Source organism: Phyllopteryx taeniolatus, chromosome 19, assembly GCF_024500385.1.
Source record: "Phyllopteryx taeniolatus isolate TA_2022b chromosome 19, UOR_Ptae_1.2, whole genome shotgun sequence".
NCBI classification, from domain to species: Eukaryota; Metazoa; Chordata; class Actinopteri; order Syngnathiformes; family Syngnathidae; genus Phyllopteryx; species Phyllopteryx taeniolatus.
In genome coordinates this window covers 17,869,513-17,891,566 of record NC_084520.1, presented here as the reverse complement: position 1 = coordinate 17,891,566, position 22,054 = coordinate 17,869,513, and the positions used below count along the sequence as shown (strand labels likewise).

Here is a 22,054-nt window from a genome sequence, read left to right as displayed (position 1 = left end):
TAACCCCGCCTCCCGTCCGAAGATGGCTGGGATGGGCTCCGGCACGCCCGCGACCCGCGTGAGGAGAAGCGGCTCAGAAAATGGATGGATTTAATTAATACTATTGTATGATTATTTATTTGCACTGTTATTAGCTATTACTATTTTGAATTCTTATAATTTTCATGATTACAATCATGAATTTTGGTATTGATTTGATTTGTATTTGTATTACTTTTTTGCCTTCCAATGATGTGATTTTCACGAATTGTCGTGTTTTCCTGATTTGGATTTGAATTGGATTGTTGACATTTGCGCTCGTGTGCAGAGGAAGGCGTGCCCGCGCACGCACGCACGCACGCACGCACGCCGACTTTTAGCGCGAGCGCGCGCGCGCACGCCTTACAGATGTCGGTACAGCGGGACCGCGAGCGAACTTTCTAAAAAGTTCGCCGCCGCAACAACGTAGACGCTGGATTACGGGAAAGGGCGACTTTCTTTCTCTCCTTCTTCCTTTCTTTCTTTCTTTCTTTCTTTCTTTCTCTTTCTTTGTCTCTCTCGTTCCTTCCTTGTCCTCGCCCCCGGTCGTTTGCGCGCACCGGGCACGGTTTTGGTCACCACACGGATGGCCCAGCGTCGGCGTGCGGCGCTCAGCACAGGCCGGGAGACCGCGCGCAGCTTGCGGACTCGGGCGCCGGGACCAGCCGCCTCCGCCGGGTCCTCGCCGGGGAGCGACTTTGCCGACCTCGCACGGTGAAAAGCAAAAAGGCAAAAGGCGCGTCTGAGGCTCCGCTATGGGTCGCGTGCACTTCCTGGTGTGCTTTTCCCTGCTGGAGCTTTCTTTTGCGGCAGGGACGTCATACGGTGAGTGGCAATGGGGGTCAAGTCGCTGCTCGGGCCGCGGCGGAACATCGGCAGACAGCCGAATTGCGGCACAAACAAACAAACAAAGCGAAACCCGAGTGAGCGTTGGTGCAGGTAGCCCGCAGGTTGAAGTCCCCATAACGCCATTGGAAGTGGCTCGCTCAAGGGAAAACGAGCCTCGGCCGCCAGCATCAGATTTGGGCTGGGAATTGGAAGCACGAGAGCCGGCTAACTAAAGAAGGGACCTCGCTCGCCAGAGGTTGCCAAAGTGGCAAAACCAAACCAAAAACGGCCCAATTGCCACCAAGTGACATTCTGCACGTTTTGTTGTGCTCGTTTGGCAGCATAGTTAACCAAACTACTACAAACAGCTGTAGTTTGCGACAAAATGATTTTACAAATTTCCACAAAAAAACATATTGTGGTGTTGATCTGTGAGTCAGTCAATGACTCAGTTAGTTAGTTAGTTTGCTCGCTAGCTTGTTAGCTAGCTGAGAACACACAAAATTCATAATTTGGTGCTGATCCAGAGTTTGATTTTTTTATTATTATTTTTTTTTTTGCCATCGAAGGTAAGTTAGCTAACTAGCTAGCTAGCAAAATAGCTGACAAAATTACATTTTTTTGTTTTAGTCACTATCGCGCCATTGGAAATGTTCTGCTAACCTTGGTAGAGGTCAGCAACATTACTCAAAACTAGAACCGGTATTCTGGTGCCCCTTTCCGAAGAAAGGCTTTTAGTTACTATCGTCAGTGTCCTAACTCAAGAACAGACCTCGGCGGAGGTTAGGTAGGTAGCAAAAAGGAAAGAAGCCATTTTCACCGACTTGCATTTGGGCGCAGGTGCGGCGCGAGGTGCGGAAACACCGGAGTCTCCTTCCGCCGCGGGGACGCACGGTGAGTGGCCGTCGAGTCCATGCCAATCCTTACTCGCTGGATACGACGGAACTGCAACGTATTCACAGTTCTTATTCTAAAACGGATTTGATTCATTTTCCCCCTCAAATCCAGCCGCAACCATACAGTCAAATAATTACATATGTAAAGCTTTATGCATAATACCGATACAAAATATGCATGTGAGGTGCAGGTATTATTTGTGTCCACTTGTTCTACACTGTAGTATCCGTGACTGTAAATGTGTGTGGCTTTAAAGGGCGGGGCCCGGGCCGGTGAGTGACGTGTGCGTCAGCGAATGACAGTGTAGAGTTGGCGGTTGTTGGCTCACTTTAGCGACTGGCTGGTACCTGGCTAACAGTTAGCCAATCTTTACGTTCTTTTGATCAAGTGTGGAACGACTCCAAACTTTGGACATTTTCTGTCTTTTACGCACGCTTTCCTCCCAGTTCGCACGTATCGCCGCATGAGTCTTTGGTAATGTTAGTCTGCGTGGAAAAAACGATCGCCGCCGCAATATAGCGAGAAAGCCGCAATCTAAAGGTAGATGTACGATTTAAAAAATCGAGACCCCGAAAAGTGGAGCACGATATGGCGAGGGCAGACTGCGTTATAATTTAGTTTGTAAAAGTAGCTCAGTGTTTCTGGTTTGCGTTTAGGCCGGCAGAGAAGATAAAGAACTGCGGGTACTTTTCCTGACGCACCGTACTTTTGCCTGTGAGGCCGCGTAAGGTGTCGACTGACTTTTTGACAATCTGTCCCCTCAGAAAAACTTCTCTCCGGCAAGTTAAGCGACTACGGCCTCACGGTTCCGTTCAGCAGCGACTCCCACGGCCGCTTCGTGTCTCACGTGCTGTCAATGGACGACGAAGGAAGTAGCAGCAGCAGGAGAAGGAAGACGAGGAGCAGGAGGGCGGCCCGCCGCGCCCCCGACACGTCCTCGGCGGGCTCCGGCTCGGGGTCCGACTTCTTATTCTTCAACGTGACCGTCTTCGGCAAAGAGCTGCACCTGAGGCTGAGGGCCAACCGGAGGCTGGTGGCCCCCGGGGCCTCGCTGGAGCGGCAGGAGGACTTCGAGGCCGTGGCCGAGGAGCGGCTGCACGCCGACTGCGTGTTCACCGGCGACGTCGGCGACATGCCGCACGCCACCGTGGCCGTCAGCAACTGCGACGGACTGGTAAGCGCCGCGCGGCTTTCTTGAAAGTAGCGCGCTAAACTCAACCACGGGCCTCTGGGGGAGTTGAGTTGGCAAAAGCGACTGCCCGTTTCCTTCAGATCCGGATCCAGATTAAGATGGATGATTTACGCAGCTACAGGACTTTGTTTTTTTGCTTGAGTCACGATAGCCACATTGGAAGTAGCCTGCTAATTAAAGAACAGGCCTTGGGGGAGGTTCATTTGCTAGGATTACGTAAAAATGGACATCCACTTCTACGCACACCACAAGAAGCTGCAGATTTCTTTTTGTTTGAGTCACTGCCGATTATTGAACCCACACATGAAGATCGAAAATCAGGCATTTAACAGTTTCGGTCGTATTGTGTGTGTGTGTGTGTGTGTGTGTGTGTGGTGTGTTCTGATAATCTCTCTCTCCACAGAACACCACACACATAAAGATCCTGTTGCGCTGCTGATCTAGAATCCAGTCCTCCAAGGCAAGAACCACGCGTGATCTAACAAACACAAAGAGGAGTGTGTCGTAGAATGGCGATGTTGGCAAAAAAGACTCTCTTCGGAAAATACTTACTGCCGTCTGACCAACCCACTTCTACAAAACAAAACGCCTCGGGTCGGACATGTTTGTTTTTATTTACGCCCGCTTTGTTTTCCCGCAGTCACGGCACCTCTTTGATTGGCTACATTCCGTTTCGTATGAACATTCACGGCGTCATGACTCGGGAGTTGTCAGCTTTTCCCCACACACGAACATTTTTCGTCGGAATTATTAAACGCGTTTAATGTTTAAGATTGTTGGCCCCGACTTGTTTCTGAACAGGATTATCGTAATTTGGACACCCTTTATTTAAACCATACAAACGTTTTTTTTGACCCAGCCCCCTAAAAGAATCAGAATCGAGAATCGTTTGGAACCGGAATCAAAATGAGCAAAGGGAATCTGGACCGGAATCGCTCAAATACAAACGATGCCCAACCTCAGTATCGGGCCTGAGTTAGCTCACAAAAAAATGCGATAACCCATCATCAAATGAAACAGGAAGTAGCCTGCTAACTAAAACAACGGCTTTGGGGGAGGTTAGTTTTCTAGAATTATGCAAAAAATTGACATTTGTTTCTCCCACATTCAAATTAATGCATAAATGCAGGAATTAGTTTTCGTTTCAGTCACTATAGCGGCATTCAAAGTGGCCGGCTAACTAAACAACAAGCCTTGGCGGAGGTTAGTTTGCTATCAAAAACAAAATAACCAGTTGACATTTTGGTGCAAATCCATTGGGAATAGCCCGCTAACTGAAGATCAAGCCTTGGCGGAGGTCACTCCCATCCAAACAATGGCCTTGGTGCATTTTGAAGCATGTTGATGCTAAACCAGTCAACAGCCGCAAATTGATGTTTAATTAGGTGCAATGTGGAGTAGCGCTCACACTATTTAGCTCACCACAAGAGGCGTTTAATTACTCGCAGTGTTAAGGTGCATTCGCGCTAATTAGCACCTCCATCAAATCCAGATGGGTTTTGTACGCTAATTGGCTTTGCTGCCAGACAAATGACTTACTTTGGCGGTAATGGCGGGGGTCAGTTTGGGGAAACGGGACAGTGCCCCTGTGGCGTTCAGTCTGGAGCCCCAGTAGCCCAAAAAAACCAAAAACATACAGTAGTGACATAATGAAACAGAATGTAAAGAATGAAGCAGTTTTGCCACATTTTTTGATACGCTGATGAATTTTCAGACCGGACACCCTCACGAATAGAAAATGAGAACATTCATCAGGAGCTGCTGTAAACCACAACACACACCCATATGCTCACACAAAGACTAACCGGCTATTCTGAATCCAGCTAGTGACGACGCTAGGCCACGCCCCTTAAGGCACACATCCCACACGTGTGTTTCATTTTTAAATTACATGCAGTGCTATTTTTCTTTATTGAAAACAAGTCAAAAATGTTGGAAATTGTGGTGATTAATGGCATTTCGAGGTTAAAAGAAAAAAATGAAAAGAAATAACTTTGAGCTACCGTACCACTCACTGTACTGCATTTGTTAGTTTAGCAAAGAAAAGGTGAAGAAAAAGCAGTTGTGTCACTAAATGGAAAAAGTTCGGAGGACATAAATTAAGCCGCAGAGGAGTACAGAACAGTTCCTGCCAACTTTTCCTTTGAACAGGATTCAGTCTGAATGGCCGTCCTCCTTGAACTTTGCACAATTGAGTGTGGAGGAAGATGGGGGATGATCGAGTTTGGCAATTCCATGAACAAAAGCATTCGTATGAAAGCGGAACACAATAACACATTTCTCTCCGTGTCATCCGAAGTGGCCTCCACTTTAATCACACACCGCCTTAAATCGATGCCAATGTCTATAAACTTCAAAGACAATCTTGGTCACGATAGCTTCATTGGAAGTTGCCCACTCGGTAAAAAAAAAAAATAAAAATAAAAAAGCCTGGGACAGGATAATTATCTGGCAAAAATGGAAAATTCAAAAATGCAACGGTGCCTTCAGTTTAATTAGTTCCGTGAGTGTGCTTGAAACTTGAAAGTCGTATCTCAAATCATCTTTCCCCATTGAAATGAATGGAAACGCCATAAATGCTTTCCAGCCTTCCCCCCAAATAACAGCAAAGCATTTTGTAAATGTTTTTTAACAAAGGAAATAGCTCTCTCTAATATTGCAGGTATTTGATTTAAAAAATACAGTAATGACATGATAAAATCAAATATAAGGACCGAAACATCCTTTTGTGCATCATGATTAATTCATTACGGCTCCATCAGGTGTGTGTGACTTGGCCACCGGGTGGCAGTATATTACAGTTAGACACAAACAAAGAAGAGTTTTACAACTACTGTAAGTGAGTCAGTAAGCCACAGTAATATTAGTCGTTTTTTTGCAGAGGATAAAGAATATATGCCTGTGAATTGTCTACGTTTTGCTCGACTGTTGGTGTTCATATATCCGTTTTGTGTAGCGTCTCGATGCCGCCGCGTAGATGCTGTTCCTTAGCCTGTTTTTGGCGTTTTCCATTGTGTGTTAGCATTAAGCTAGCAGACTTAAAGGCAAAGTTAGGTGGTCATGGTTCGTATTTCTATAAAAGTCCAGTCAATCGTATCTCAAGGCCCCGCTGAAACCGGTTTACGTCAAATTACATTTTGGCACTGTTGATATGCGACTTCACATTTAGGGGAAGATACTGATGCGGCATTAGAAGCAGGCTGCTAACTCGAGACAAAAAAAAGCTCAAGAAAACTTGTTTACCCCCAAGACTTCTGACTTGGCAGAGGTTAGTTAGTTAGTTGATTAGTTCGTTAAAGCATGCTGTCATTTTTGATCCATGGGGTATTTTGCCAAAAGCATGTCATTGATGAATACACTTCGGAAGTATTCTCAATTTGGAACAAAATGCGTTATTTGGGGCAGCACGCCGCACAGGTGGTTAGCACGCCGCTTCACAGTTCTGAGGTTTGGGTTCAAACGTATGTGGTCATTGCAAGGCTTCAAACAGGAAGTGGCCGCTGAGTGTCATGAGGTGGTTGCAACAGCCACTGCAACATTGTACACCGTTTTAAAAAAATAAAATAAAATGTTAAACACCAGAAGCACGAGGTGGTTGACTTTACTCTGTTTGCATCACTTTTTGGTCGCGTTGTTAAAACTGAAATTAACCTGCTTGATGTGACGCCTGATGAAAAGGGACGAATGCGGGCCTCTTCACATCTCCAGCGCGCTCATGTTATTATTATTCCTCGGAACGGTGAGGCAGACGCTCTAACCGGTCGCCCACCGTGCCGCGACTGTGAAAACATAGAAATGTTAAATCGCCTTAATACGCAACAACTTGACGGAGAACTAGCTTTGAAATCAGAAGTCAAGGATAGTTTTGATCAAGTTACTGTAAAAAGGTGTTTGCTAACAAAAAAATGCTAACAATATCTCCGTGTTATTTTTAGATTTAGTTGGAATTTGAGCTCTGATTACGTCGTCGGGATAATCGCCAAACGCATCCTCATCGTATTCTTCCCCACACCTGCGATCGCAAACCCAATTTTCTTTTTACAATCCTCGATTGTCAGATACGCGTCCCCTTTTGCGGCCCGACTGAGATATAGTTGTCATACCCGATTTATAAAAAAACAAAACCCAAAGGGAACGACGACGTCATCCCCAGCTGCCATGCAACCATTTCCAGGCCACGACGGGCTGCTGTCAAGTGCTGCTCAGGCACGCATCTTTGGTTTTTTCTCTCCTCCCAGCGTATTGATCGCATTTGACCGCATTCCTGGAAGAACGTCTTCAAGTCAAACTCAAATAGTTGCCTCAAATAAATTGAAAAAGACTTGGCTTACAATCCTTCTGGATGATGTATGAAGCAATATACCTTGATTTATAAGTTGAATTTGTTCCGTGACCGAACAAACTTGTAAGTCAGTTTTCAAAAATATCAAATTCATTTTTCTCACTGCAATCAATGCAAATGCTGTGACTCCATTGCAGCCTCCAAAATCCCCCCACAGATTTTTGCTGTTGTGTGTTTTTAATCAAGAGAAATATTGCTGTGTTACATCAACAAAAAGGACTTTAGAAATGTAATTGGTTACACTTAACAATTTACCCAGAAATAGTAGTGTAACTACTTGAATGACTTTCTTACAAAACTTGTGATTTAGGGCAATGACGGTACCACGTTACGGAATGAGAAAACTTTTGGAATCCCCGTGTGACAGTAAAGTTGAGCTTGCTTCTTCTTGATGTTCACCGCTTTGAGCGCAGTTTGCCCGGCGAGTGATTTATCTGAAACGACACACTGTAAATGTTATCCTTCGCGGTGCTTGGCAGCACTGCGTGGAATGTAGTGCGCAGGCGCCTCCGAGCGTGGGCGTGTGCTCCGTTTTGCTTTTTAGCCTTAATTATTCAATTAATAATGATTGTCTTTGTTCTTTCCCCATTCATTTATTTCTCTAATGGTCTTTCTGCTTATCTATCTGTTCATCTGATCAAACTATTAATTGGTCGTCATCTATCTGCCCGCCCAACGTTTTCATTTATCCATCCATCCGTTCACCCATCCTTCAACTTTTGATTTGTTCAAAAACAGCCATTCATTCATATATCCGTCCATTCGTCCATCTGCAGTATCCGTCTGTCGTCCGTCCGTCCGTCCAGATGTCTGATGGAACTATTGATTCATCCACAGTATCGGCTACCTGTCCATTCTGTCCAGTGCTACCTGCTTTATTTTGATTCATCTATCCATTGAATCAATCAATCAATCATTTATTCATTGAAATTTTTGGAAATCGATGTAACCACCCCTCCCCCCACTCGAACACCTTCCATCCCTAATGCTCGCTTTCGCTACAGTACGTCGTCCCCACAGCATCACCGTCGCGTCCCCGCGCTCCCCCCCCGGCCGGCCCTCCCCGAACGCTGAGCGCCAAAGCAGACTTCGGTACGTCTGGTTATGTTTACGCTGCGCTGCGCTCTCCAGATGTTGCCTCGCTTTCAGCCCCCCCAGATGAAATGCAGAGGAAGTCTCGCGTGACATTTCCCGCAACCCAGTTTTTGCCTCCGCTCCGCTGTCAGACGTCTTGCGATGAAAATAAGTTTTTCCGGGGACCATTGTTCTCGCTTTGCTTTCAGGGTGAAGTTTGCCTGCCGAGCACTCGGAGCAGCAGTCAGCTGTGAGAAATTAGCGGACGCCTGTCGATCCGTCTTCTTTTGTTTGGGCTGGCAAAAGTTGTTTTGCTGGTATGTTTTTGTGCAGGCCAAAAAGCTCCGTTTCAGAATCACAAGTCACTTTAGTACTTCAGCGAAAAAGACACAATACCAACATATATATTTAGGATATTGAATACGGAGAGTCCTTAATCAATATAAAGTGTCCGGTAGCGGTTGAACACTGATCAGCAACAAACGTGCCTGGAGGTGGCGCTGTGCAGTGGATGCTGTGATAGTCCGTGATGTTGTGGTTGTTGTCGTGTGATAGATGGTAACGGAGCTGCGGCGAGGAATACGGTCACGACGGCACGAAAGAGTTTCAAGTTTGAATTATGAGTTAACAGCTCATGAAGTTAATGGCGAGAGGAGCAAATATGTCGGAATGTCTGCTGGTTTCGGTGCGCATTGTTCGACAGCGCCCGCCGCAACTCGCATTTAAACGGGAAGATCCCAGTTATGCAAGATGACCCACATTTTCTAACATCCCAAATAGGAACAATGTGCGGTCTCCTGCAAAGCCCGAGACGACACACACACACACACACACACACGCGCGGTGTCAGGTTCAGGTGTGAGCGCAAATATGACGCAACTATCAAGAGAACCAGATTTTCCTCGCGCAGCTGCTCCTATGCACCCGGAGGTCTTTTGAAAGCATTCCAAAACTCATCCGGCGACGCATTTTCTCATCGGCGGGCGGAGTTGTCCGGTCGCCCGGCCTTCTCAGACGAACCCCCGGCTGCGTGTGAAGCCTCGAAGCATCCGGCATCTTCCGGTAGAGAATCGGCCGGTATAAATAATCAAGGGGGAGATCAGACTTCCTGGGGTGCTGGGAATGATTTGACCAGTGTCGTGCTACACGGAACCCATGAGCAAGCAGAAAAAAGCTGGAGACAGGAAATGAGCAGCTTTATCTGGGCTTTCATCCAAGATGACTAAATAAGGTGCGGGCCACTTATGGGACCCGATTGTCTGCGAGCAGATGGAACAGCAAGAACACAAAGCAATACAAGTCCAACGGAAAATATTTAGCGTATGTCGTTGAGTTCCGTGTGCAGTTTGGGTAACCGCGCTGGCAGAACGGAAGACGATGACCGTGCTAAATCGAACGCGTCAATCGGAACGAGAGGCTGAGGCTCTTGTTTTTTCAAAAGGCGGCAGCTGAAGGTTTCGTTCCGTACGCAGCCAGCCACCGCAAGCGACGACGTTCGTGCGGCCCTGCCTTAAGTGATTACATTGCAGTCATGGCAACGAGCTGCAAACATACTTTTCCTAGAATAACTGCGGCGCTTCTCACAGTCATGTACTGTACCTTCACTTGAGCAAAAAACAAATTCCAAGGCAGGCTCCTGATGATGGCAAAATTACAGACCTTGCCATCATCTGGCATCGAAAAGCACAAGGAACAAGGAAATGTCCGTCTGAACTGTGAGCAGACGTTCCAAAATACTGAACCGTGTCTACCTGCGTCATCGCCCCCCCCTCGCTCACCCTCAAAGCCTCGTCCGTCTTCCAGCCGTAATTACTGGCCTTTCGAGATGCCGAGGAGGGGGAGAGGAAGAGTGCACTTCATTCAAAGCCTCTTTTATTTGTATGTTCTTTCCAGGCAGGCCTCATCCGCACCGACAGCGGCGAGTTCTTCATCGAACCCCTCGAGAAGGGCCGGCAGGATGCGGAGGCCAAGGGCCGCGTGCACGTGGTCTACCGGCGCTCGGCCCTCAAGCGCCAAACGGGCCGGCGCGGCGGGGAGCTCCGCAGTCAAGGTTAGGGCTTCAAACCGACGCAGAAAAGAACAAAACATCTCAAGTAGTCGGACCGTACAAGGAAGAATGATTATATGGCAAGTGTGGATGAAAAGAATGGAGGATCGAATGCGCTTTGTGGTGAATGGACACACTTTGCTTCTTTATTCTTCGGCAGGGACATTCATGCCATTTTAAATGCTACCTATTTTCAACCCCACACGAATCGAATGTGGCGATTATCATCAATATGGAAGAACTGCGCAAAATTCTGCACTGTATCGAGGAAGAAAGGAAAACAAGGGAAGAAGAAGTAAGGCGCGATCCTTTGGCTTGGCGATCGCTGGCAGATTTTGCAGGTTATCATTCAACGGTGAAGAGGGTTCCGGCTTTGGCGTCGCAAGAAAAGCCCTGAAAGTTAGAGGAATATCCTTAAAAAAAAAATTCACACCTCTGAAAGTCGGAAGAAGGTCCGTGAAAAAAATCGGATCGCTAAACATGTCAGATGAAAAAAGCCTTCCTGTGACTGCAATCGTTCAAAAGCAAACAAGGTGACAGAGCGAGACAATCGCTGGAAGAACACTGACAAAGAACGCGTACCAACTGATCCTTTACCGTAGACAACTTCAAGGACTTTCCAATACCGATAGCAAAAATTGCGACAGGTCCAGCCCTGGCGGGGGTGCAGGTGTTAATTTGATCTCTGACTTCAACTATCGTCATATTATGTTGTTGACAAAAGCGATCATAATTTTGAGATTAGCCTTGCGATGGAAAACTGCAGGGAAGTCAAGGAAACTGGGCAGACAGAGAAGCAATTGGATGTCGTTGTGCTAACTTCAAATCAACTTTCCATCCATTCTGTGCTTGTCCGTTGCAGAAAAAGATTGAATTAGTGATTGCTGTTATATTCTGGTAACTAAATTCTCTCATGCCCTCGTTTGCTTCCGTCAGAGTCCGACTTTGGGATCGCGGACCTCCCGGCCGCCGTGGACCTGCTCAAGCGCCAAGTGCCGGAGCCGGAACGCAAGCGGCGGCACGCCGAGAAGGACGACTACAACATCGAGGTGCTCCTTGCCGTGGACGACTCGGTGGTGCGATTCCACGGCAAAGAGCACGTCCAGAACTACGTGCTGACCCTCATGAACATTGTAAGTCGGGGTCGTCGGGTTCCTCAGATGGTATCGGTTTTTCCAACAGACCTCCGCTATTTCTTTCCATGCCGTTTATGGATTACAGGAGAGGTTAAAAAACAAAAAAAATCTGCAGCTCATTCATTACGGACTCCAGCAGCTCCTACCACCGTAATCTACTTACGTGTCCCAAATCCCTCAAGTCAGATTTTCACAGGGCGCTGGTTTCACTCGGTAACAGTTACCAGTCGGAGCCCGCACGGTGGTCTGATAAGCTGCGGCGGCCCAATTACAGAGTTGACTGGCAGGTGTTTGGCGGGGGCAGGGGGGGGGGCCGTAGTATTGTCGTTCCATCGTGGAAACCTGCAATGCTTCAGAGGAATGAGAAGAAATGAGGTGTTCACACGTCCGCCGTCTTGACTTCATCATCGCCTCGCCTAATTGGGGCTGCGGAGAATGTGCTGCTCTCCGATAAGCAGAGATGGCAAAAGTACCTCACACTCTACTCAAACGAAGGTACACGTACTCGCACCTGTTATAAACGCCTGCAGAGTTCCGCCTATTGCCACGCGTTTAAGAGCACAGAATATTTTCTTCTGTGACAATATACAGCAAGAACCGACCCTACCCAAAGACTCGACTCTCTTCTTTCACCAGGAAAAAAGTTCGTTTCCACACTTTCTCCAACCTACCGCGACACATCCACATATGTTTATAGCGTACGTCTGTTTGAGTGCCTAAACTTGCCCGGCATTTTTCTCCCTTCATAATGAACGTGACAAGCCGAGGTTCACCGCCTAATCTTTGTCCTCAACTCAAAAGCTGTACTGATGACAAACTCAAAGTGGTGCGATGCTGCCATCTACAGGGATCTCTATTAGTCATCGGAATCGGAATCTGATTCGGATTCTAGTCATTACAGTGGTATGTAAACCGAAATTCACAGAAAAGCCGGTAGAGACCCGCTTCCACGCTGACCCTTTGAAAAACGCACTTGGCAAGTATAACTTGGTTACTTGGTTTCCACCACCGCTGATAATCAAACCCGAACGAATATGGCTTCACACCCGACTATATACCTTTTATCCCAAGCAGAATTTCAGAACGGTTGCTTGTAAGCTACGACCGCGCAAACCCCCCCCCGAATCGGCCGCAGAGTGCGTCGTACCACCTGCGGGAACTCTCCCTCGAGGGATCGATTACCGAACACGGAGGCGGCCGCCGAGGTGCCTGACTGCACAATGGGCGCGTTGTGCTCGGCCCGGTTGAGATGCGATGCCGCGTACAAGCCAGCGACGCCCTCGCGCCTGCAGTCCACAGCTGCTTCTCTCATTTGGAGCTTCATTCTTGCCCCGGTCTACGTGGGTTTGTGTGTGTTTGTACATGTGTGTTCCTCCTGGCTTTGCAATTATCTTGGTGCACAAGACCCCGGAGGACATACCAGGAACTTGCGTCCTGGAGGGGAAAAAAACGATATGCAACTTCAGCATTTGCTAGTCCAGTGGTTCTCAAACTTTTTACAAGAACCACGTCAAAAAAGACCAACATTAAAATACCGTTGCGTGGTAAATGTTCATCAAAAAACGAGCCAGAGGCTTTATTCCTCGAAAGTGTATTTGATATTGTAGTAAAAATGTAATTAGTGGGAGAAGATTGGGCCAGAGAGGGCTGATTAGTTTTTTTCTTCTCCACACACCATTTTATTAATGTACTCCTATCAGCTCATACTCACAGCTTTAACTACTATGACAAAAAGTGATTTTTGTCTGAGACAAAGTTCCAATTTAGATCTGCATCGTTGGACTCCAAAATTGCAAGAGCAACTTCCACAAAACCTCGGCTAAGAGTCTGTTACTTTTTGGTGTGGACTCCTTAATGCTCCATGAAGGAGTTTCTTATTGAGGAAAATCGGATCAACGAAAGACTGTGGACATTAGGACACCGGTGCTCATCCTTGGCCAATGTCTGCATGTTATATGCATTTTCGGATACGGTACGGTCGAGCCGTTGTTTTGAATTGAACAGACATTTGTTGTACGAAATCGCGAGCGGCGTTTTCAGTCCTGGCCGTTGAGAACGCCATTTGCGGATCAAGGATCAAGCCGTTCTGATCCACGAAAGATGACTGAGAATGCCGTTGGTGACAGGACACGAGTGTTTGGGCTTGGCGAAGGTCTGTGTTCTACTGAATGTCATTCTACTTCTGTTCATTTTTTAGATCATGTCCAGTCAAGACGTTCTGGGGACTACCATTTGTTCTTTGTAATTGCGATAGAAGTATATAAAGAGTCACAGAGTTGACGTTTGTCAAGCCGGCGTGGGATTGATTCTTACTCAATGGCCTATTCACAACTGCCCTGCGAGTGACTGGCGCCCAGGCCAGTGCGCGGTGCGACTTCCTCTCGAAGTCAGCTGGGACGGACTGCACAGGATACGGCGTATCTCGGGAGGGCGGGATACTTTGATGGGACTGATGTGTATCTCTGTCAAGTCAAGAAAATTGCTGCTCCAGTTGCTAGACCGTTAGGATGCTGTTGCGCCACCTGTTTACGATCTTAACAAACAGGCGGTTCATTCAAGTCAAGTGAAGGATTTGGATCTGAGAACGTCCAGAGGGCGCTGAACTTTCCCACTAACAGAGTCAACCGAGGTGCGCTAAGATGAGAAGATGGTAACTGCGTCAAATTAGGGTGACGTGCGTAATTCAGGAAGGAAGAAAGATTCCTCTCCCGCCCCTCAGGAAATCACGGATTCATTTGGAAACAAGACTACCTACATATGCCTAGACGGTACTGAATGAAGAACTTGTTAGCTGTATCGCATATGCTTCTGCCGTTACTTAAATGTAGTAGCTGTCATGTTCCAGCATCTTGCACAGAACCCCACGTACTAAATGCAGCCGAGAATTTGGGGTCCTTTGACTTGACCGTGTCGGCTTTCATTAACTGGAATGGACTAGTGTGAAGAGAATATTTGCTCGAACAGCTTGACTGTTGCCCCTCGTCACTAAGCAAATTTGGACTCCGAGGAAGCTGTTGATCACTGTCAGCGGTTTTTGTGTGCACTGAGGTCATAAACTGGAGAACCCTCTGCATTTTTTGTTTGCCACATTTGGACCGTTTTGCACCGAGGGCAGATCCTGATGTTTTCATTGTAAAGAAAAGATTCCGAGTCAATTGGAGTTGTGAAATGTACGCGATTAGAGACTTCATGCAGATGTCGATGCCCGTCAAGAGGACAGTCCAGCGGTTCATCGATGAAAGCTTGACGACTCGCAGACCCGTGTCACTGTCCAACCGAAACTGCCGAATGGAAACATCTCTTTACGCGCATCCCCTCCCTTGCAAAATTGGCTTTCAAATATTTTGTGAAAAAGTAAACAATCGTTTGTCTTTTTCAATTTCCCCGTTGAACGAAATCGACATGACAATCGGCGGCAGCTTCATTGTTTCGAGTCCAACATGTTGCAAAACCCAGCAGAGAAACAGTCGACCGAAAATTCCGATTTCAAGTGTCGGTCGTCATCTGAGGCTGTTCTATGACGTTTTAATAATTGGTCGTCTGCTCTACCAAAAATGACACACGATTTTCAACCTTCTCTACATTTTCCTGAAAAAGGACCACTTAACCAATAAACCTTAACCTGTGGACCACCTCTTCTCTCTCTCTAATATGAAAAAAAAACAATTGACCATGCTGACTACTCCAGCACTAGACTAACCAACATTCGAAGGAAAACTAATATACACGGTTCCGATTTCCTGATGGAACCTACGGAAAGAGCTGAAATCCTAGAAGAACTGCACCTTCGAAGCAAGATGGCAAACTGCTTGTTTCACGGCATCGCTTTCTTAATTGATTTTCGTGCTTCCTGTCGTGACAGAAATACGTGTTACATTTCGTGTCAATTGGACACATGGAGGAGTTTTACAGAGCTGATTTTGGCCGGTTGCGACTCAGACACAGCTAATCGGGCTCCATAGCTACAAAACATCCGCACGTCTCCAGTCAGACTCCAGGTCACGTGAAGAAACGTGAGCCGGCCACGGAGTCCAGCCTCAGTTTAGCTTGTTAACTACACACCATAACGTGGAGCGGGTGACCTTGTTCACGTCATAACTGGTCGGAATTTGGTATTGCGCATACCACGGCATCATAAAGCCCACAGCAGCTGACACATTTGTGGGTCAGCTGGGCGTCTCCTGCGCGTAACATCGCTGGTCGCGCCGGCGGCTTGCCAGTGTGGCAACACGATATGAACCAAGTAAAAATGACGCACATTTTCATTTCAAACCTGAAATCTTGGAAGATCATTGAAGGCAAACCCTTTTTTAAGATGTTGAGAGGACAGTGTATAGACACAGAAACAACAGAGCAAGCGTTATTTAAATGTTTTTTAAAAAAGTTACAACTTGAAATGTCTTAAATTGTTGAAATGGTACACGACAACAATTGTGCAGGGTTTGATTGATTGTTGTCCAGCAGTGTTTCCCAACATTTATTGAGCCAAGTGAAACTGAATGAACACAGCGGTGGGAAATCAGGCGTATGCAGCAGAAAAACTGAAAACACTTTTACCGAGTTCTGTCTTAGTCCGGAGAACTTTGAGCAGAAAGCAGTCACTTGAGATGAGATCAGAGATCAATATAGTGCTGATGTACGACGGCATGTTGCCTTTCAGAACTTTGTAAATGAAGATGAGCCGATGTATATCTCATCATACAGATAACAGTGCGCTTCCTCGCTTCTGATATGAAATCTGTCGCCAGTCATTCATCAGTTTTTGTTGTTGTTGTGACTTTCAGCCGGTCACAGCGAGTCATTCACATGATTTGTTTTGCAGTAATTTCTGCTAGTTGCCGCAACAAAACACATTTTTTTTAATCCCGGTTTGGCACCGGCAGTGGCTGGGTAATGTGGTCCACTGGCCGGCAGGAATCGAACCCGCAACATCTGTGTGAAACGGATGTTTTACAAGACTTTCAGCGGAGAATACGCCGCTGTGATTGAGCACTCTGCACTCCATGGCGTAGCGTTGAGCAAATGGTCAATTGAGTGAGCGGCTCTCGGGAACCTTCCGGACTGGACGTTTCACGCCCGCCCCCTTCAATAGTGAAAACAATTTGATCGTCCAAGGACGTTTTTGGCATGGAGTGAAAAATCTGAATTATTTTTCACAGGAAACTAATGATAAATGTAGCGTAGCTTCATTCTAAAAGCGCTTTCATGCGCTGCTTTAGTCACGGCTACCCACGGAGACTTCGGAACACTTTATTTCCTTGTATTTCTCGGTAGCTGCCGGTTTTTAATCAGGTACGGGGGATGCATTAAATTCTGCCTAGTAACAAGTGACCGAGAGAAAGGATCTGAGTTGTTTCTCTACACTACCGCTGCGACTAGTGGTTAGCTTGAATTTGGTTAGCCAGACAAAATCTAGAATTTAACTAATCTTATAAAATGTAGTTAGCATGTTAGTTGACTGCGATTTGCTGGCGACCAGTTCAGGGTGTACCCCGCCTCTCGCCCGGAGATAGCTGGGATAGGCTCCAGCACGCCCGCGACCCGCGTGAGGAGAAGCGGAATGAAAGATGAATGAATGAATGTTAGTTGGTTTGTTGATTAGTTAGCCAGTTAGCAAATTGTTTAGCAAATGATACCATTAAGCAAAACCGACCATAAAACCATCGAATCAAGTTAGTTTGTTAGTTATTTCGTTAGATAGCGAGCTGTTTATTAGATGAAACCATGAAGTTCGCCAGATGATAAAACCAACGATTAAACAGTTTAATTGAAATTTAGATTCATTTTGTGAATTAATCAGCTATCTAGTAAGTTGGTTCATTTGTTAGATGTTTATTAGTGAACTTCTTTATTTATTCATTGTTATATAAAAATCCAAGTACTGAAGAATTATTTTGATATGGTAATAGTCATTCAGTAGTAGTCTGTTACATATAAGATTCATATTTGTTTTGTGTGAAAACCTACAAGTTAAAGAACGTTTCAAGCCAGCGTAACAGCAAGGTGTTTTTATAAAACCTAAAATGGTAATTGGTAGTGCGGCAATGCTAATCGCGATTGCTAAACGTTTAGCATTGGCTAATTTTGATGTCTCAAATTCTGTGCACAGAATTGATATCAGACATCCTTCTGATGTTATTACTTCCAGGTTGACGAAATCTACCATGATGAATCTTTGGGAACCAACATTAACATCGTCCTGGTGCGCATGATCATGGTCGGGTATCGACAGGTAAGACAAAGAATTTCACTTGTATGTTTAAAAAAAATGCAGTCATCTGTAAGCCATTTATTTTCCAGGGTAACGTCAGATTAGTGCGCTTGACGGGACAATTATCAATATAGACATATTATTGGCCAATTTGCGATACTTGCATCAGGGCTCAGTCCCCGTCCTCTGCAAATGGCAAGATAAGTTTGTATTAGAATTGTGTAAGGTTTTTTTTTTTTTCTGTTGTTTTTGTGTCTGCGGCAATGATATGAACTCCCTCTTGCACCCGCCAAGTGTTAATGTGTCCGGTCATAACGCTAACTTTAGCGTTGCAGCAGCTGCACGCCGATGTTAGAGTACGCAACAGTGGTAGTTGCATTGAGCTCATTTTAAAATGAGCGCAGATCTGGAATTGTTGTCGCTGGGGATTGCCACCCTTGATGCGAGAAAACAAATACAAATGGTTTCATCGTTTCAGGTTGATCACAAAATCCGACAGGATGCGTTGAAATCAATAAAGAACCTACACGGTGAAAAAAGGGACACTTTAAAATTGTTTTAAAAGTTTTAAACATGTTCTTCTAAGTTTAGAGGTGTGTGTGTGTGTGTGTGTGTGTGTGTGTGTGTGTTAAAGGAGTGGTAAAATTATGAACTTTCTCGCCATATTGCAGATTTTCACCTAGCGCGGGTGGGCCTGGAACTCAATCCCCTGTGATAAACACGGCTCGCTGTATTTATATACATGTGGATTTATACTTGTTGGTATGCAAATGTTCTTGATAATAAACGTGATAATAAACGTGATAAAGGCCGCACTGTACGTTTCTTGAAATAAACGCCCCGTAAAGCTTTCCGCCTGGAAACGAGCCGCGTTGCAAGATGCTTCCTGCTGCCGGTTGCCAAAGCAGAACGCCGTTTGTTTACCCGGCGCCGAATTGCGATGCGCTCCAACCTGTCCGCCCCCCATTCATTCATTCATTCGTTCGTTCGTTCGTTATTGCCTAACCGGCTGCCTTCACTTTTTTTCGTCGCTTTGTTGTTGTTGTGGATCCCAAACGGTTTGAGAGGCTCTCCAGGCGTTTCGAAAGCAAACGATGCAGTCTTGTTTTTGCGGAAATATTCTTGCTCGATTCTCCCTGTCCGTTTTCTGCTGTGCCGCATGTTACATTACAAACAATATTGTAGCTTCAGGGTTGACAAAGTAACGTATGAATGGCCCATTGAGCATTTACATTATCAAGGATCCTGTAACATTCGTGGCATTCAAGTGAATATATTATTACCAAATTTGCTTATGAAAATGTATTTTTTCCATTTTGATTTATTTCATGCAGTATATGTCGTTAAATAATTGTTTAGCTGATTTATTGTAATTAATCAAATAAAAGATGTTAATAAAATAAACAATTTGAATCCTCCCATCTTTAAAATCCCTATTTTTCAGCAAATTAAAAAGATGAGAACAATTTTGCTTGATTTAACAAACACTGCATCGTTAAATTTAAATCGTTAAAAAAAAAAATTTAATAATAATTGTACCGGCATTACCAGATAACTAGCAACCCTTTATTACTCAGTGACTGTTTTTCTCAATATCTTTGTCACAAGAAGAAGAAGAAGAAGAATCCCCTTTTATTGTCACGAACATGCATGCATGCACACGTAATTTGTTCTCTGCATTTTACCCATCCCAGTGAACACACACACACACACACACACACACGTTAGTGTTAGTGTAGAACACAAAAGTCAATTTTGTCAGTCTGTCAATTGAGCGTCTGTTGTCGTACTCGAGCGGCTCCGACGACCGCAGACAAATTCCTTGTGTGTTTTTGGGACATACTTGGCAAAATAAAGATGATTCTGATTCTGAAGTTGCCATTATAAACTGTTGAGCCCCAACATCAACACATCTCCCCAAATCATGTTCAATCACTGATTTAATACACTAAAAAAATTGCAAATTTATTAAGCTGCCACTGATTAAAAGCCAACAACTGTGATTACGTTATTTTCCCAAACTGTAGAAATTCTGGTAATAAATAAATCATTAGTTTGAATTATTATTTTATTATTATTTTTTTTTTTTTGGTGAGGGTTGTTCCAAGTGAATTCTGCAACTGATGAGGAAAAAATAGATCAAAAATTGATTTGGCTTTAGAAACTTTATTCACCATGTGAGGGAAATAAAATTGTTCCAATCAAGCTCTGCATTATTTGTTTGCTGTCAATTTAGCGTAACTGCTGCGTTTTTGTTTTGCGTCCGGGCAGTCCATCAGCCTGATCGAGCGTGGCAACCCATCGCGCAGCCTGGAGCAGGTGTGCCGGTGGGCGAACACGCAGCAGCGCGCCGACCCCGACCACGCCGACTACCACGACCACGCCATCTTCCTCACAAGGCAAGATTTTGGTCCCGCAGGTATGCAAGGTACTGTATTCTCCTCTCGATCGAGGCCTGTGCAGACTGACTGCTGAATTCTGCTTGCGTTCACAAGGGGTTGGCATCAAGTGGAGGTAAGGTCCACGGGGGACGCGGAGGCCGCCGTTTGCTATTCCGCAGGCGACTTGACAATTGACCTTTCGCTAAGAAGCTCACGCATACGGATCAAAAATATCACTTAGAAGTTAGCTAGAAAATATACGTTTTATCTGAAATGTATGACATTTTATCTAAAAAAATTAATGACTTTTCGTCTAAAAAAATCATTTTATCTAAAAATTTGTTTTTTTTTTCAAGAGAGAAACGTTTGATTTTTTTTAATTTATCCAACTTTTATCTGAAAAAAAATTCTACTTTATTCCCAAAAATATGACTTTTAGCTTGAAAGTGTATGATTTTTAAACTAAAAAAATAAAAATCTTTCTCATAAATAAATGTTTTTCTATAATATAACGTTTTCTCGAAAATATATAAAATCTTATCTCAAATATACTACTTTTTATTTTAAAAAAATATGATTATACAAATACATTTGAATAAAAAAAATGTATTACTCTATCTTAAAAATGTTTTAATTTTATATCACTTTTCATCTTGAAAATACAGTGGAATGCTGCTATCCTGCGAATAGTTGGCCCCCCTTTATAAATGCATTGGGAAAAAATTTTTATACAGTGTGTGTGTGTGTATGTATATATATATATATATATATATATATTTTTTTATTTATTTTTTTTTTTCCACGACTAAAATTCTTGAATAAGTGGGAATATCCGACCGATAAGTGTTTTACATGAAAAACGGGTTGGTCTCTTAATAAATTGGGGGGAAAAAATGCAAATAGGTAACTGCGGATGCTGAACTGCGAATATGCGAGGGTCTACTGTATATGACTTGAAAATATACTTTTTTTTAAAAATCTCAGACATATTACTTTTTATGTTGAAAGTATAACACTTTTAAAAATGAAAAACACTTTTTGAAAATATGACTTTATATCTAAAATAGACAACTTTTTATTTTGAAAGTATACAACCTTTTTCCTGAAATTATACAACATTTTTCTCAGAAATCTACAATAAAGCTGAAGTCAATCGCTTCATTCGAAAGCAAACTGTTGCAAACAGCACCGGCTAGCTAGCTTGGTTAGCATAGCTTGCCAGGCCTCACAATAATAGCTAATAATGTTAGCATTTTGCTTAATAAGCTGATAATAGCATCTCACTATTTTAGATGACTTTCCACGGAGAATACGCCGCTGTGATCGAGCACTCTGCGTATCCACAGCGTAGCGTTTAGCGAATGGTCAATTGAGTGAGCGGCTCTCGGGAACCTTCCGAACTGGACGTTTCACGCCCGCCCCCTTCAACAGTGAAAAAAATTGATCATCCAAGGACGTTTTTGGCATGGAGTGAAAAATCAGAATTATTTTTCACAAGAAACTAATGATAAAATGTAGCATAGCTTCATCCTAAAAGCTCATTCATGCTCTGCTTTAGTCACGGCTACCCATGGAGACTTCGGAACGCTTTGTTTATTTCTTTGTATTTCTCGGTAGCTGGCGGTTTTTAATCAGGTACGGGGATGCATTAAATTCTGCCTAGAAACAAGTGACCGGGAGAAAGGATCTGAGTTGTTTCTCTCCACTACCGCTGCGACTAGTGGTTGAATTGGCTTGAATTGGGTTCGCCAGACAAAATCTAGGATTTAACTAATCCTATAAAATGTAGTCAGCATGTTGGTTGGTTTGTTGATTAGTTAGCCAGTTAGCAAATTGTTTAGCAAATGATACCATTAAGCAAAACCGAGCATAAAACCATCTAATCGAGTTAGTTTGTTAGTTAGCGAGTTGTTTATTAGATGCAACCA

The 22,054-nt window shown here is 44.6% G+C and overlaps 1 protein-coding gene across 2 annotated transcripts in view; it reads left to right on the top strand.

Moving 5' to 3' along the window:
• The first annotated feature begins 368 nt into the window (after positions 1-368).
• LOC133469436 (A disintegrin and metalloproteinase with thrombospondin motifs 14) overlaps positions 369-22,054 on the top strand; it is a 34,746-nt gene continuing 13,060 nt past the window's right edge. Inside the window, exons 1-7 of one of the 2 annotated variants that reach the window (XM_061756507.1) lie at positions 369-843; positions 1,687-1,740; positions 2,508-2,917; positions 10,245-10,401; positions 11,335-11,531; positions 17,683-17,766; positions 20,017-20,164. In XM_061756507.1, the coding sequence (XP_061612491.1) occupies positions 774-843; positions 1,687-1,740; positions 2,508-2,917; positions 10,245-10,401; positions 11,335-11,531; positions 17,683-17,766; positions 20,017-20,164 (1,120 nt within the window). In that variant the 5' untranslated portion in view covers positions 369-773. Of the gene's footprint in view, positions 844-1,686; positions 1,741-2,507; positions 2,918-10,244; positions 10,402-11,334; positions 11,532-17,682; positions 17,767-20,016; positions 20,174-22,054 lie in introns of both variants that reach the window. The other variant, XM_061756506.1, reaches the window with a different exon arrangement.